This window comes from Aethina tumida, chromosome 1 (assembly GCF_024364675.1).
Source record: "Aethina tumida isolate Nest 87 chromosome 1, icAetTumi1.1, whole genome shotgun sequence".
NCBI classification, from domain to species: Eukaryota; Metazoa; Arthropoda; class Insecta; order Coleoptera; family Nitidulidae; genus Aethina; species Aethina tumida.
In genome coordinates, this window is record NC_065435.1 from 15,546,526 (window position 1) to 15,565,595 (window position 19,070).

The 19,070-nt window shown below is 25.2% G+C and overlaps 1 protein-coding gene across 7 annotated transcripts in view; it reads left to right on the forward strand.

Moving 5' to 3' along the window:
* The first annotated feature begins 1,881 nt into the window (after nt 1-1,881).
* LOC109602340 (forkhead box protein P1) overlaps nt 1,882-19,070 on the forward strand; it is a 170,105-nt gene continuing 152,916 nt past the window's right edge. For all 7 annotated transcript variants that reach the window (XM_049969582.1, XM_049969589.1, XM_049969596.1 and 4 more), the window contains exon 1: nt 1,882-2,111. In XM_049969582.1, coding sequence (XP_049825539.1) covers nt 2,082-2,111 — 30 coding nt within the window. In that variant the 5' untranslated portion in view covers nt 1,882-2,081. The remainder of the gene's footprint in view (nt 2,112-19,070) is intronic.

A 19,070-nucleotide genomic window follows, 5' to 3' on the forward strand; every position in this document is an offset into this window, starting at 1 on the left:
AAATAATTAATTAAATTAAAAACAAAATAAAATGTTTAATTTAACTTTATAATTTTTGAAAAATTAATCTTAAAAAAATTAAAAATAATCATTTAAATTAAAATAAAGTCAAATTTTTAATTTACATTTATGAAATTTGGAATTTTAAGATTGAAAATATAAAAATAATTATTTAAATTTCAAAAAATTAAAATCTTTAATATAAATTTACAATATTTGAAATATTAAGCATAAAAAATTAATATAATTAATTGTTAAAGTAAAATTATTTTAAATTCATAATATTTAAAATATTGATAAGAAAAAATGAAAAATAAACATTTAAATTAAAATAAACAAAATAAAAGTTTTAATTTAAATTTATAATACGTATTTAACACAAAAATAATAAAAAATGAAAAATAAATAATCAGATAAAAAGAAAATAATAAAATAAAATTATTACTATAAATTTATATATAGTATTTGATATATTGATTTTAAAAAATTAAAGATAACTATTTAAATTAAAAACTGAATATTGTAATAATACCATTCTTTTAAAAAATTGCTAATATTTGTTTTAAGAAAAATTATATACAAGATGACATTTTCTTAAAATTAATTTAGAAAATATATATTTTTAAGTTAATCGTGTATCATATTTATTATTTTATAACATTCTTAATAATTATTAAAAATAAAATAAAAATTAACTTTATTATTAATATTAAAATACTTTGATTATATATTAATAATAAATTATAATATATTAATAAAATTATTTATATTCATATAAAGATATTAATATTAAAATATTTGAGTATTCATATTCATTTGTAGTACTTTTATTTTAAAAATCCCAATAAATATTATTTAAAAAGTTTTTGATTACTTTAAATATATTCATTCCATTTATTTAAATTGTCACCAATTTATTCGAGTGTCAGTTTATTTGATTCGAAGAAATTCATATTACACGAAAATAATCAAATTCGAACACCCTTCATTATTTATAAACTGAACTAGAGCAATTATGGTAATTAATTAAATTAATTATTTTTAAACAACAACACGCCACATTGATTCGAATATGAAATATATTGCTAGTGTACTTTTATTTATTATAACAATTCCTGAAAAATTACGTTTCAGTTTTACTTTTAAGATGTTGTCACCTTTCAGTCCATTTCATTTAATTTTTCTGAAAGGTTCTGTAAAATAACTATTGTACATCATTATTTTGTTGTAAAAATGAAATAAGAAGTTAAAAATATCCTCAGTGAAGGGTCAGACGGAAACGCGTTGACGTCTGCGACTAGTAGAAGCAGGATAGTGGATGATAATAGGTAGTAGGTCCACGAATACGACGACAGCCACGGCGTAGCCAGCCGCTAATGTTTGCTCTTCTGGGCCTACTACTACTGCACTCGTCAAGTCCTGGTAACGGGGTAACGGGTAACGGACTATTCTGGAGAGAGTATATGTATGTTTCTGGCTGATAGCAAACAAGGGTATTGATCAGCAGCAGACGCGAGTAAACAAGTAGATTGGGAATGGGGTGTTGGGTGCTGCTTACACGTTTTCCCATTTCATCGCGGGACGTGGACCGTCGGGCCGTCGGGCCGTCGGGGCGACGAGCCGTCGAAGAGTGGAGCATCGGGCATCGGGCATCAGGAATCAGGAATCGGTAGCGCGATACCCTTATTGTGTTACGGCGGTGCCGTTTGCCGTTTGCCGTAGTCGTATCCGTTGCCGTTGATTGGCATGTGTTGTGCCGCGGCATCGGCCGTTAGTATTTTGTGCGCCGCCGCTGCGAAGCGAGACAACGGCACAAACTAGAGTCGTCCACAGTCTAACATCGGCTACGGTATCGTTGTGCACTGTCTGCACTGTCTAGACTCGATACACGAGGCCCACGTTTACGCTTACGCTCACCTCTCCTCAATTCAGTTATAACGAGCACGTGGTGGCCGACGCCGTCGCCGCCGTCGCTGCTGCTGCCGCCTAACATCTTGCACATCCGATCCTCGCCTGGCGCCAAGGCAAACGTCTGCGTCTTCATCTCCACCTTCATCCCCGTCTCAGCTGTCTTCAACAGCATGCTAGAACCTCGATGGAGGCCTGTCCAGGTAACGTCACCCATCCAATTTATTTATTAACAGGTGCAAGCTACCCTTACTCTCTCGATCCCACCACGACTTTGCTTATGCATCTGCATCTCCTCCCGTTTTCTATCTTCTGTCTTCTTCAGTCTGTGGCGATTACATGATTTTCCGGTTCCACGCTTGAACGACCGACCCATCGCTCCATCGCCCCATCGCTTCAACGCTCCAACGCTACCGGCATTACGGGGGAAGATGCTGCCTGGAACCGACCTTTAAGGAGGATCTCGTCTTTTCGTCTTTGCTCTCGCCACGCGCTTTAACTCCTCCTACCGCCTACTGCCACCGCCAACTCTCCCGCCTTCTCTCCCCTTCCCTCCTCTCCACTCCACGCCACTCCACTCTTGTCCTGTCCGGTTCTGTACTCTCCTTTCCGTTCCTTTCCTTCCCTACCCTACCCTATCTCTCCTCCACTACTCCAACACATCTCTCGCTACAGGCACAGCTAACGCAGACGCCGCCACCCCTTTACCTCCAATTCCTATTGCTATTGCTGACTTTAACTCCAACCACCTTCTTATTTATCATTTACCCCCACGAGCCCCGTACCCCCCAATGCCGTACTTTTTAATTCCACAGATGCAATATAACTTTCTACTCCAATTCTACCTTATATCTCTACTATCCGACAACCCACCAATTATGCTTTTACAACAAATTTCTTCGAAAATAAACATTTTCTTATATTTATACGTGCAATTTATTAATTGTTGGATAGCCCACAAATAAATTATTATTAATATATACATACATAAATATAAAATGAACAACGAAATAAACAAGATAATTATTTTTAATATAATTTATAATTGTATTTTAATTATAGGAGCGCAATTCGCATCAATTCATATTTAAATAATATTTCTATTTAATTTGATTTTATTTGAAATCAAACCAACAGTTATCTTATATTGTAATTATGTACTTTATTCAAATCGAAACAATACTAACTATACTACTTACAATGTGCATAAAGATAAAATATATAAAATAGTTTTTTTAATATCGTTTCTTATTGTTTAAACAATAATTAATGTACAGGAAGAGATAAGAAATTAAATTTTTAAAATCTAGCAAAATATGTATAAATCTAATTTATTATTAATTTCATTTCCAATTTTTGTTTATGTTATAGGAATTAACAAGAAGAGGGTTTATTTAACAATAATTAATGTACAGGAAGAGATAAGAAAATATATTTATAAAAATCTAACAAAATATTTATAAATCAATTTATTATCAATTTCGTTTCCGATTTTTGTTTATGTTATAGGAATTAACAAGAAGAGGGTTTAAAAACTTTTATTAATTAGTCTAAGAATAGTCAGAAACAATAGAAAATTTAGACAATTGGACGTATTTGTAAATTTAAATCATCGTAAAACTGATAATTGGTAAAACTGATAATTGGTGCAAATAATTAAAAAAATTAAATGTGTATGTAAAATTTATAAATTTATATAAAAAAATTGATACTCATAAATAAAAAAATTAAAACTTTTATTATTTGGTATAAATAAACTTTAATTCTAATTGATAGAGCTTTTAAATGAAATATAATTACTAAACTTAATCATAAAACTAATAATTTGTTCAGATTTTTAATTTTTTTAAAATTTTGTAAAATTTCGAAATAAAATATAAAATTATATAAAAAATAATATTCAAAGTTTAAAAAGAAATAAACCATATTATTATTATTATTATAAATTTATTTATTAATAACGTAAATTAATAAATAAAACAAATATTTGAAAATCAAAAAAAAAATTGAGCAAATTTTATAAAAAATTGATATTCAATGTTGCATCTTAAATAAATTCGTATATTGTTATATTATAAATTACTAAACACTCAAATAAAATTGTAAAATTAATAAATTAACAAATTGTTAGAAAATTGTTTAATGAGCTAATATTATTGACAAAAAACAATACAAAAAGTTTATAAGTAAACTTATTACTTAAATAGTAACATATCAGTTTTTGATGATTTATGCTTAAAAATATTTGTAAAATTTCTAAGACTAAAATTTTATTCAATGTTTAAAAATAGATTGAGTAATTTTAATAAATAATTAAATTAATTATTAAAAAAATAATAATAAATAATAAATTAAACAAACTAAAAAATATAAAAATATTATTTTTTAACTGACATTTTCCAGCCAGTTTTTGAATGTTTTTATCATCTATCAATAAATCGATAAATAAAATAATTTAGAGAAAATTAAAATTCAAACTACCTCAAAGTGAAAAAAATAAACAAAATATTATTAATATAATTGTCTATGTTTATGTTAATTATGTTTATTTTAAATCGTAAATCTGACAATCAAATTGATGATATCACGATTGATATATGTGTAAAACGATACACAAAAAAATTGTTTGAAAAATGTTGACGTATTTTATTCGCAAAAATATTTGTAATTCTTTTATTACACGTTTGAAAGAACCGATAAATAAAGTGCGAAGAAAAAAAGCTTAATGAAGTGAAATAAGATAAGTAACGTGATTAGAGGCTTAAAGGTATTTGCGTCGGTGAACTTGTGTCTGAAATAACAAGCAATAATTAGTTGGTAAGTGGCAATACAAATAAATACTAGTTAAGTGATACCTTGTTGGGATAGGAAGGAGGAAAGGAGAAGGCGACGAGCTGTGGCGTAGCTAAGCGTCGCGACGTGAAGCGCCGGGAATGCGTGGCATTAACACACGGCTTAGAACTCCTGTTTATTACCAACACAAACAACTTACATGAGACATTGTTATCCACTAAAACTCATTAAGCCAGGTTACGGGTTTTAGGTTCGATTTCCGATTATTTTAAATTCAGTTACAGCCGTTTAATGACTTTGTGTTGTGTGTTTGTTGGTTATATTGTTACGGTGACAACCACGTGTTTATTTATTTGTCGGATTATTTCGTTGTTTCCCCAGCTGTAAGCTATAATTCTGCACGACTGGATCATTGATGATTTCCCTGATATTCCACATTTTTTTTACCCCGGGGGAACTGAATTAAAGTTCTTTCTTATAATTAGTCTGATTTATTGTTTAATTATTTTATTACCTAATCGTTCTGACGATGAGACTACATTCAAATATTTAAAATTATACAATAAAAAAATACATGAAAGCTATTATAATGTGCATTCAATAGATAGCACATTAAGGATTAGTAATAAATAAATTGCACACAAATTGTGTGACAAATACAATATTATTAAGAATTGATACTTAATATTAAAATAATGAGCAATAAAGATTATACTAGTCATCAAATATTATCAATGAAGAAAACTGTAATGGATTTATTTACATTAATTACTTGATAAAAATATAATTATACAAAAGAATACATTTCAATAGTATAAAATTGACTATAGCTGTTAGATCGTTTATTATCTTCATGTATTAATTAATTCTATTATATATTTTCTTGTAATAAAATTTACCAATTTTATAGTGATGTTTTTGAATTTATTCAATGTAATCTTATCTTAAAATGAATTGCTTTTATTTGTTTATATGCTAAATAAATCGAATGCGTAGTTTATAAAACAATGAATCGATTTCGACTGAAACTAAAAATTGTTTATTTACTGTACTAAACTAAATGATAACAGACTTTCCAATAATATCTTGTTTAAAATTAGTTATACAAATGTTTAAATAATTGTATAATTAAATTAATATTTTAATTAAATGTATCAAACAGTAACAATTTGGTAAATTTAAAATTTATTCAAATTTTTTTAATAATAATTAAAACATAATTTGATGGTTTATTATTATAATAATATCTTATCAAATTAATATTTTTAATAAATTAACAATTATTTTAATTTTAAAAAAATAAGACATTTTAATATCCTTTTAAAAAATAATAATGGAGATTATAAAATATATTTATTTCTATTTATTAATTTTAATAACAAAAAATCTCATGGTTTATTCAATTTTTCTTATAATGTAGGTACATACAAATATATAATTACCATATTAAAACAAATATTTATAATTTAAAATAATTTATTTAGTTACTTGAAAAAGCAATTAGAAAACTTTTTCACTGACTTTTTTTTAACACAGGGAAAAGTAAACTTTATAACAAGTTGTTTTTGTTTATTTAACATTTTATTATATTTCATTTTATATACGATTATAGCAAAGGTTTAGTACACAAATATAACAATATTTAATTTTATTATGATTATGACATTAGTCTTAATTAAATGTTTTTTTATAAAAATAAATAATCTTTAAAATAGGAAAAGGTTTAATGTCATTTAAATCATTTATAAATTATTTTCAATTTAAAAATGTTTAATTAAAAGAAAAATGTATCTTAAACAATTACAATTATTTAATATTTTAATTTTAATTAAAGTAAAATTATTTCTTTACTGCTTATTATCTAATTATTAATGACGTTAAAAATATATTTTAAATACAAAATATCTTGTCTTAATAAAATATTATGACACATGAACATACGTACTATTTAACTTCTATATTATTATTTTTTATTGTTATTTATTTATTTTTATTTAATTTTATTGTCTACCACCAAAAATTATTTCATTTAATCCATTTTATTATGATTGAATTGGTTGGTTAGACGTTTATAAAAAAGTGAAAGAGATATTAATCTGAAATTTTTTGAACTTTCATTGTACTGACACTTCCTGCTGAACCGGAAGTGACATTTATTTTGTTTTTTATAAATTGAGCCTTATAAATATTATCTAGTTTTTGAAATTTATTTCAAATTGTAAATTTATTGCCTTTTTCACAGATTTACTAACTAAAATATTTCAACAATCGTAATGTCGAAAGGTTTATTTTTGGTATACATGTTAATAAAAGATTATCTTTTCAAGTGCTATTAATAGTATTGCAAAATATTATACAAGGTGTTTGGTATTTTCGTTTATGTTACTCCCATTTTAAATTATCATTTCTATTTCAAATGGAATTACCGTTAACTTTTCACACCACTCCACCCAAAATTTTATATTTTACTGACATGTTGTAGCATATTCTATATCCATGTTATGACAAAATCATAAATATTAACATAAAGGAATTAAAAAGACGTAAACATTAAAGAAATGAAAAAGACGTAAATTTAAAAACATTGATTGAATGATTTTTTTTACATGTTTCGTGGCTGTACCCAACATCCTGTGTAATATTTTGGGACAATATTAATAGATTTTAATAGAATACACTTTCGCTAACATGTACATCAAGATTAAACTTTTCACCATTATCACTGTTGGTTATAATTAGACACTTCATGTATGGAATTGGAGTAAAATAAATGGAACTGTCAAACACCATGTGTAATATTTAGAAATATAATTAATAGTCATTAAAACAATATATATTTTTGTGTCTACACCAAGAATGAACTTTTAAACATTATAATTTTAATTGAACATTTCATGTGTGAAAACTACAAAAAAATCTCAAAAACAAGTGAAGACAACAAACCTATTCGAAATGCAATAGGTCCACAATTTGACGTAGACTAAAAAAATGCAATAATATTTATTGAGAGACTTGCAGTCGAAAAACTGCACAAAAATTCCCTCAGTCCTTTCTTTATAAATCTCTAAGGAATCAATTTAAAAATGTGATAACCATTGAACACGAATATCAAATTTTTATCCTAGATTAAGTCGCTTAGACCAAGTTTTGGTAAATATTGTGAATATTGTGTATTTTGTTTTAAGATAAGCTGTTTAAAAGTAGGTGCGGTTTATTTTCAACCATTATTTATTTTGATTAAATAATATAAGCTGCGTTGAATCACACTTAAGGTTGAGACAAACACTGAAATATACGTACGTAATTGTCAATAATTATGATGATAATAAATAATTTGTAGGTATGTTTATAAAACAATTAAGGAAACATAATGACGGTGGTAAATAAAGCCGTCAAAGCGTCAAATTAAAAATTAGGGTAGAGGAACTAAAACGGCTATTTATCAAATTAATTGGAAGTAGTAAATTTATATAAATTTATATTAGGTAAAGCAAACAATAGTGTTACTGGACATTTTCATTAGGAGTGGGGTGTTGGTGTTTATTGACGTTACAATTAGAACTGTTTACGAATGGAAATAAATAGTTGTTTTTGTCACGTCTACGTGTGGAAAAGGGTAGCGTGAGTAGTGGTGCTTTTTGTAAGTATCAATTAATTAATTAGAACCACGGTGTCCCGTCGTTTTTCAACCCGGCCAAGAGACGGGAACTTTTTAAATTTATGAATGAAACAATGATACAGTGCCAGAAAAAAGTTTTCTTCGTCGATAAATTTCACGCAGCAAATATTCGATTATTTGAAACATTTCGGGGGAATTTATTATGGGGTTTAATTAAATTTGTTTTTGAATAAGTCGGGAACAAATAATTATAATGTGGGTGAAATTGATAGTGTGTCATTTAAAGTGAATTCCAAGGAGAAGGAATGGAGGAGAAGTGAAGAGAGGTAATAGAAAGTATCCACACGTTCAGGAAGTATTTCTAATATAATTTATCGATAGTAAAGCAAACCCCTTATTGGAGGAAACTAAGTTAAGAAGTGACACCAGAGGTATTTCCTAATATATTCAGGCGAGACCTAAGACGTTCAAGAGACAATATAACACAAACTAATGCGTTTCTGACCAAACTACATAAATAATCTGCAAAGGGCAATTAAGATAAGGACGTGTTTAATATTTCAATGCGCTTATACGAATATATATTGGGGGTACAGATATATATTGCGGAGGTGTTAAGACTATTGTAAATCCCCACCATTTTAATTAATTCGGAATGTTCCCTTATTGCTCTATACCGTACACAACTCTATATAAATTGTTAGGGATGATTGGGTTACTACGAAAACTGCTCGAAAACTGCTCCACTCCCACCGTTTTTATAAAGGACTCATTGTATTTCCAATCAACACTTCCTGTGACAATTTCTCAATTTTTCACTGTTTTGTTTTTGCCAGATTGCTATTCCCCGTTTCCTCGTCTCATAATTGCATTACGCCTGTTACATTTGATAACGCGGACTTTTCAATTTGTTTCATTTCGAACACAATTCATTTTTTTTCCGATAATACAAACATCCCTGTTGATTTTTGTTCTTTTATATTTGGCTACAAATTTTTACACTTTAATATATTCATCATTATTATTGAATTAATTTTTTATAGCATAACATAATAACATTAATAAAAATAATTATACAATAAAAATAATAAATATAATTAATAATAAAAAATTATTTATAGTAAAATTTGTTAAAAATAGCAACAGTGTTGCTTAAATTTCTTTATATTAATGTTGAATTTAGAAATTTTATTTAAATATAATAATAAATAATAATAAAATCAATAACAATAAGTTTTACTTATTGTGAAATACACTTATCTTGAAAGTTACTATTTTTTTAATATTTTTAGAACCTTAGAAATATCTTCAAAATTTTCACAGTTTTGCTTCAATATCTTTATGTTAATGTTCACTGAAATTCTACTTAAATATATTAGATAATAATAAAATTAATAAAAAATACATTTATTTTCAAAGTTCATAATTTTTAAATATTTTTAACACTAATATTTAAATAACACTTATATTTTTAAAACTTTAGAAATATCTTCAAAATTTACACAGTGTTGCTTAAATATCTTTATATTAATGTTGAATTTAGAAATGTTATTTAAATATAATAAATAATAATAAAATCAGCAGAAATGATATTTATTTCATAATTTTTAAATATTTTTAACACTAATATTTTTAGAACATTAGAAATATCTTCAAAATTTACAGTTTTGCTTTAATATCTTTATGTTAAATATAATAAATAATAATAAAATTAGCAAAAAAAAATATTTATTTATTGAAAAATACATTTATTTTCAAAGTTAACAATTTTTAAATATTTTTAATACCAATATTAATTAAATGAGAATAAAATAAAAAAAAATGATATTTATTTATTGAGAAATACATTTATTTTCAAAGTTAGTAATTTTTAAATAATTTTAACACTTTTAGTTTTAGAAGCTTAGAAATATCTTTAAAATTTATACATTGTTGCTTTAATATCTTTATGTTAATGTTGACTGAAATTATATTTAAATATAATAAATAATAACAAAATTAACAAAAATTAATTTGATTTATTGAGAAATACATTGATTTTCAAAGTTAGTAATATTTAAATATTTTTAACCCATATTTTTAGAACTTTAAAAATATCTTCAAAATTTACAGTGTTGGATAAATATCTTTATATTAATGTTGAATTTAGAAATTTTATTTAAATATAATAAATAATAATAAAATTAGCAAAAATAATATTATTCATTTATATTCAAAGGTAATAACTTTTAAATATTTTTAATACTAATATTAAATTATATTAAATAATAACAAAATCAACAAAAATGATATTTATTTATTGAGAAATACATTTATTTTCAAAGTTAGTAATATTTATATAATCTTAACACATAATTTTAGATTTATAGGAATATCTTTAAAATTTACACAGTGTTGCTTTAATATCTTTATGTTAATTATGACCGAAATTCCATGTAAATATAATAAATAATAATAAAATGAGCAAAAATTAATTATATTTATTGAGAAATACATGTATTTTCAAAGTAAATATTTAAATGTTTTTAACACATATTTTTAGAACTTTAGAAATATCTTCAAAATTTACACAGTGTTGCTTAAATATCTTTATATTAATGTTGAATTTAGAAATTTTATTTAAATATAATAAATAATAATAAAATCAGCAGAAATGATATTTATTTATTGGGTAATACATTTATTTTCAAAGTTCATAATTTTTAAATATTTTTAACACTTATATTTTTAGAACTTTAGAAATATCTTCGAAATTTATAGTGTAGCTTTAATATCTTTATGTTAATGTTGACTGAAATTCTACTCAAATATAATAAATAATAATAAAATAAACAAAAATTAATTTTATTTATTGAGAAATACATTTTTTTTTCAAAGTTAGTAATTTTTAAATAATTTTTACACTAATATTTTTAGAACTTTAGAAATATCTTCAAAATTTACACAGTGTTGCTTTAATATCTTTATGTTAATATTGTCTCTAGAAATTTTATTTATATATATTATATATTAAATAATATAATCAAATTTTTCAATAATTTCTATACAATTATTTTTAGAACTACGTATCATGCTTCAATATATGTAATAATTAATAATATAAATAAACATGATTGTAACATATTGGAAAATAATAAATGAAATTTATACTAATTTTTGAAGCATTTCATATTTATTTAAAAAAATACAGCAAAAACTGTTTTTAAACTAGTAATTCTTAGTAAAAATGATCCTTAAATTAAACAATCAATTACCCATATAATTTACGAATATTGACGTATGAAAGCACAGTTTCTGATGCAAACGAGGCGGCACGTCAACGGAACCAAAATGCATAATAGCGATTTACGCTTGATGACCCAAATAAGGGGCTGAAAATTGTAGCATCATCGTTGTTTACGAACGAAAGTGAAAACGTAAAATAAAATGCAACGAGTCATTCCCAGATGCATTAGACTGAGTAAACAAAACCATCAATGTGTAGATATATTGTTAGTCACGAGGAAATTTAGTGCGGGGCTCCTCAGATTAATGTTTTTTTCTGCACCGGATTGGGCGAAAAATAAAAAAAAAGAAAACACGGGCAAAATGCGGCGGAAGGAAAAAAATAAATAAAAAAAAAATCCTCACGCAATTTATGTATGTATCGTAAACACCGTCGAACGCTGTTGAAATCAATCTTCCCCGGCGTCAGGAAAATGATTATCACCGTCAAAGGGTTGAACTAGCTATCTCACTATTTCAATTAAATTATGTTGTTCAAAACAGAATAATCAGAACTGATTAATTTCTGTATTAATCACATTGAATTAACTGACAAAAAGATGAGTGTAATCTAACCGTTTGTCATCGTATGTTTGTATGTTGTTGTTACTTTAAGCTGTCTGCTTATGTTGGGAACGTACGGTGTTACATAATTTTATGTGTTGACTTCCCTCGTCCTGAAATGGTAATTTAATACATGAATTTATGTATTAATCATGGTTTATTAGTCAACAAGTCTGTTTTGTATAGTAAACTAATTTAGGAAGATTTATTGCATTCAGACAAATACGGATAATTCCCTCATTACAACGTACTACTTTACTGTGAATTAAAGGCAAATCTACAGATAATACGTAATAATTACACTAAGCAATTATTATAATAATTTATTTATTTGTGTTCCAACTATCGTATAATCCAATTAATATAATTGTTTTGGTTCTGATAGAATATATAGGGTGTCCTAAATTGATTAATTGATTATTGATTATTTATTTCCATACCATTCCATACCATAAAAGAAACTTTCTTAAAAAATATTTATTTATTTTTTTATTTAAAATTGAGACTATTATTGAATTTAATAAAATGCCTGAAAAAATCAGCCATCAACAAATATTTTTAAATATAAAAATAATTTTGGTGAATTTCGAGTTAATTAATATTGTTTAAGAAATAAAGAGGGTGTAAATAATAATTTTATTTATTCTTTTAAAAATCAAATTTTATATTACATACACAATTACGTATGTTTGGAAATCATGTATTTTCCGACGAAGGAAGATTCAATTTTAAATAAAAATAGTTATAAATATTATCTCGAAATTTTATTAGTTTATATATTTTTCAAGACAATTAAATTAAAAAAGTACCTAAAAATATTAAAAAAAGAATCCGTTACTTTTTCATAATCTACATATCATCATCATATCTTGAAATTTGCTAGAAAAATCGTTAAAGATAATTTAATATATCACAAATTATATATTTTACGAAAATCTTTTTATTTCGATATTTTAACTATTTTAACTATGGTTATCTCGAAGTTTTAAGGAGATATATTATTATATTATATAAAAAGTGTCTGAGGTAATTGTGTCAAACAAAAACTTGAAAATGTTTTTTATTAAATATCTCGAATTTTATCAATATCAATATTATTATATAGCTAAAAATAATTTGTAAAGAATTTTTTTGATAATTTAAAGGTAATGATAGGATTTAAACGTATAGATAATTTAAATAAAGAAAGTTGTGTAAATTTCTCAAAATTTCAATGAGATATTTGTCCTCCAAACAAAAAAAAATATCTCGAAATTTACCAAATTATCGATATATATATTAGCTAAAGATGATTTAATATTTCACAAATTAAGTATTTTTGGAAAGCTTGATTTTTCCCATATTTTAAAAAGAAACTGAATTATAGAATTTGATGTATCTATTTTTAATACACTCTTAAAAATATGGTGGATGCGCCGGTAATAAAAACAATAAAATTAAAAAAAAAAGATTAAAATAGTCAATGCATATTAAGAATGTCTGGCAAATCCCCGGCGTGTTTTCCTCGGTATCAATTAATTAATTAAAAGTATGGAACGTGAACGAATCTATACAACGGAACAGAAGGAATGAACAGTTCTGAATATAGATATCCAATTCTGGAAGCCACGTCTTGAATTTTCAAGTTTGTTAAGTTTCACAGTTGTAGATGAATATTTAATGGCACACCTTAATTATCAGGACTAATGTCTCGAGTTCTGTCGCAAAGCACCAGGGTTGAACTTAAGAACAAGCCAACTGGGATTTTCCTATTAAAACAATCTCTGTCTTACCGTTACACAATATACCTAGAAAATAACAATAGTAGTTAATTAATTGGCTTAAAAATAAATATAATGATTATGAAATTGTTTTGTTTAAATTTTATATTAATTTGGGATTAAAACGAGCAATAAAAAAGATCCATACAACGTACGCTTCATAAATGAGTTTGCGCTGGACAAATTTTATAAACATGATTATTAAAAATCAAAATAACGGCAATTAATTTACGGTATTGATTGACGTTTTGGTAATTATTTGCCCAACAAATTATTTTATCAACTGTTTGTTGTTTTGTGATAGTTTCGTTGTTGGCAAGCCTAATTATTATTTGTACAGCTAATGTCACTGAGTTTATTTATAAAATATGTCAATTTAAGCGGGATAGAATTGACGTTTGACACATTATTGGATTTGCCAATATTAACCAAGAGTCACTACCACACTAACATGATCACTAACTATGTTTACCATCACAATCCTTATACAATAATTAGTTTACAATGGATCGCCTTAATCTACTTGACAGATATCCCAGTTAATTATTATTGATTTCCTTCAAAAGCATTTAAAGCTACATCTAACTTAAATGTGAGAGGAGCCTTTTAAGCGTTGGCATTCCAATGAATGAATGCAGGAAAGCATAATAGAAAAAACCTTTAATAAGCCACTGTTTTGATATTGATACCGGTTAAAAGAGGGTATAATGTTTTCAATATTGGCTTCGGGTATCTTGTACTGGAAGGAAACATCAGACTGTAATAAATAACTAATCCTTATAACGGGGAATCGAAGTCTTAACGACTATAGCTATTTCCTGTTATATCTAATAGCCTTTTGCTGAACAAAACAAATGTAATACTTTCTATGCTGTGTCATTTAAAGAGCGCGATATTCGACTTTTGCAGAAATAGCATTTCTTAACACAAAACTTTTCCAACTTATATTGCCCAGGATAAAAACAAGATCCCTATAGATTTTATAAGCAGCCAGTCAGAGTCACAGTTGCTTTACAGCACAAACTTGATCGATTACCTCGACAAAATAACTCACGATTGACTAATTCCATCTAATACGGGGGGGTCGGATATTTTAAATTGATTTGCATATTTTATTAAATTTGTCTCATTGCACAGCTTCCCCCCGTTTTAATTCGTGCACCACCTTCTCCACTTTTATTTGTCGCACCTTTTCAACAACAACACAACTCAATTGAATTTTTTCAGCCAACGTCAATTTGTCTTATTAAATTTTACGTTTCGTACGGATCGCTTAATAATTATTTGCTCGCACGTACTAAATTAAATGAATTAATGCGGCCTAAAATTAAGATTGTTTACGTTTGGGCGAAATGTCTGTGCAGTATGACTATATAAATTATTTACTTAACAGTATACCGCTGGTTTTAGGTAGTGACTAGACACAGAAATACATTCGGTGATAATCACCGAGTGAATATAGCAGCCTAATTTGCATTTGTTCTTGTTTGCATTGCTTGACTTGAGATGAAATTCAAGACATACAACAACTGCGCTCATTTACGAGTTACATGTTTATGCTTGCGGATCCCTTCTCCTTTGCGATTTGTTACTTTAATTTAATTTTCACCCTCAAGGTTGTAAGACAACTATTTTATTTGGGACACCTTGTTTTTCTTCGTTGCATTTGTTTTATGAGATTTCACCAACTAAATTCTCACGTATCTAATTAAATATTATCTAAAATAAAATTAAATAAAAACTTTTTTATTTTACATAATTCTTAAATTAATCTTCATATTTACATATCATTGTATGAATTTTCAGTTTGGCACTTTTTTAAATATTTTGTAAAATTTATATTAAAATTTGTTATAATAAAATGGTTACCCTCAAGATCATAAATAACTATTTTAATTGGGACAATTCTTATTTTTTCTTACATATTATGTCTTTGGGACTTTTCAAACTAAATTTTCAGGTACTTAATTAAATAATATTTATATTTATTTATTTATTTTAATTTTTGATTTATCTACGGCACTCGTAAAAAATTATTATAAATAAATGGTATATGAATTTAAAATACAATTGAATAAAAATTTCTTTATTTTTCATAATTCTGAAATTTCATATTTTTATATCATTATATATTATAAAAATTTTTGTACTTTTTAAATTATTTTGTAAAATTTGTATTAAAATTTATTATAATAAAAAGTTTTTTTTAGATTATAATAAATATTATTAAATAAAAAATATTTATATTTATTTATTTATTTTAAATTCTGATTTATCTACGATACTCGTAAAAATTACTATGAATAATTTGTATATGATTTTAAAATAAAATTAAATAAAAATACCTTTATGTTTCATATTTCTGAAATTAATATTCATATTTTTATCATTATATAATTTAAAAATTTTGGTAGTTTGTTTAAATTATTTTGTAAAATTTGTATTAAAATTTATAAAAAAAGTTTTTTAGTTTATAATAAATATTATTAAATACAAAATATTTATATTTATTTACTTATTTTAAATCTACGATACTCGTAAAATACTTGATTTTAAACTAAAATTAAATAAAAATACCTTTATTTTTCATATTTCTGAAATTAATTTTTATATTTTTATATCATTATATAATTTAAAAATTTTTGTAGTTTTTAAATTTATTTTGTAAAATTTGTATTAAAATTTATTATAATAAAAAAAGTTTTTTTAGATTATAATAAATATGATTAATAGAAAATTAAAAATAAAATTAAATAAAAATTTCTTTATTTTTCATAAGTTTGAAATTAATTTTCATATTTCTACCATTACATTTAATATTGGTAGTTTTTTAAATTATTTTGTAAAATTTATATTAAAATTTATTATAACAAAAGAAATTTTGTAGATTATGATAAATATTATTAAATAAAAAATATTTATATTTATTCATTCATTTTAAATTTTGATTCATCTATGATATTCGTAAAAAATTATTATGAATAATTGGTATATAATTTTAAAATAAAATTAAATAAAAATTTCTTTATTTTTCTTAACTCTGAAATTAATTTTCATATTTTCATTTCACTGTATAATTTAAAAATGTTTATTTTTTTTTAATTATTTTTTTAAATTATTAAATCAATTAAATAATATTTATATTAATTTATTTATTATAATTTTTGATTTGCTATAAAATACTTTATTTTTCATAATTCTGAATATAAATTTTCAGGCACCTTTACTACTGTTAAAAAATTAATATAAATAATTGATACATGATTTTAAAATAAAATTAAATAAAAACTGTATTTTTCATAATCCTGAATGTAATCTTCATATTTTAATATCATTGTATAAATTGTTAATTTAATAATTTAAGTTTCTTAAAATAAAAATGTTTTTATTTTTTTTAATTAATTTAATTTTCAAGAATCTAAATAAATTATATTTATATTTGTATATATTTGTATATAAATACATAACTTAATTTTTCTTAAAATAGTGGCCATTTTTTAAAATTCTCTGAATGTTTAATATTAATAACTATGCAGCAAAATTAATTTTTTATTCGTAAATTAAAAATATAAGCCTTGAAATTCATTTCAAGGAGAACTAAATTAAAAAATTAAAGATTTATCGATTGATATCATTATGAATAAAATTAAGCACGACATTTTTTTAGCTTTTAATTAGCAGTATAAAACTGAAGTAAAATTTCCAAATTGTAATACTCTAATTAAATAATGTTTGTGAACTTCTAAAGGTATGGGACTTGTGAATAATTAAAGCTTAATGTTGTAAATGTCACGAGTGTAAAACTGAAGATAATTTTAAACTAATTTAAAATTTATTGCAGCCAACTAAAATAAAACAGCCGCGAATTTTATTTGTCATGAAATAGAAACCATTTGAAATAGTTGCATCCGACAAACCGGTAAAATAATGGTAATAATGAAGATACGTACCATCCTGAGAATGTAAATAAATTAAGTTAAATTTTACGAGTCAGGATTCAGGAAGTATAGAAGTGTAGATTATAATTTCGTTACATTTTCTAGAGTCCCTTGCCAGTGCATTTTCTCATCTCATTACATGTGCAGTTCATCACAACGACAGTTCACCTGTACTTTGTTACATCAAAATGACTCCTCAACTGACGAACAGCCAAGAATTATGGCTTGTCTCTACGTGAGCCCGGCTATAATGACCGTATTTCCACCTTTCAGCAATCAAAAGTTACGCTTCCCTGACGAATGTGTTTCTTACTTAATTTAATATTACAAACTTGCAAAAAATATATATTACCCAACTATTCCGGCGCCCTTCTTCGAGATAATAAAAAAAAACTAATTAAGGGAGGCGACCGAACATAAATATCGTTAAGGTGCTCGAAGCTTTAAAAGTGTCATACCAATTACACCAACAAAACTTTTCAGTGTCACTTTCGTTTTTTTTTTTTTTATCTGGCTAGCTAAATTCCCTGTGCGACACCTATATGAATACAATCCCCCTGACATATTCCGTGTTCACTGATGTATTGGAAACATCGGGAGCAACGGAAAAGCTAAGTAGCTGTAATGTCGTCACATTTGTATAGTTTTCCTGGATTTGGTCTCCAGTCAACAAGGATTTACAAGATACAAATGTTTGTCAACCAGATTTTCTTTGATAGAAATGTCTAGATTTATTTTTTTAATTTATTCAATTATTTTATATAACACTTGTGATTTTGGGTGTGTAGATATTATGGACACTCAAGATTCAAGTTCACTATAGTCATATTTGTGGATTTCCGAAGATACAAATGCCTGTCAACCAGAATTTTATTGATAAAAATGTTTAGATTCATTTTTTTAATTTGTTCATTTATTTTATGTTACACTTGTGGTTTTAGATGTGTAGATATTGTGGACACTGAAGATTCAAGTTCACTATAATCATATTTGTGTAGTTTTTCTGGATTTGGACACTCAAGATTTCGTAAGACCAAAAGCCCCACAGAGTGTGGTGTTCATTATAGTCATACTTGTGTATTTTTCTTGGATTTGTCCTCGAATGCAGAAGGATTTCTGAATATACAAATGTCTGTCAATCAGACTTTTATTGATAAAAATGTCTAGATTCATTTTTTTAATTTGTTCATTTATTTTATGTTACACATGTGATTTTGGGTGTGA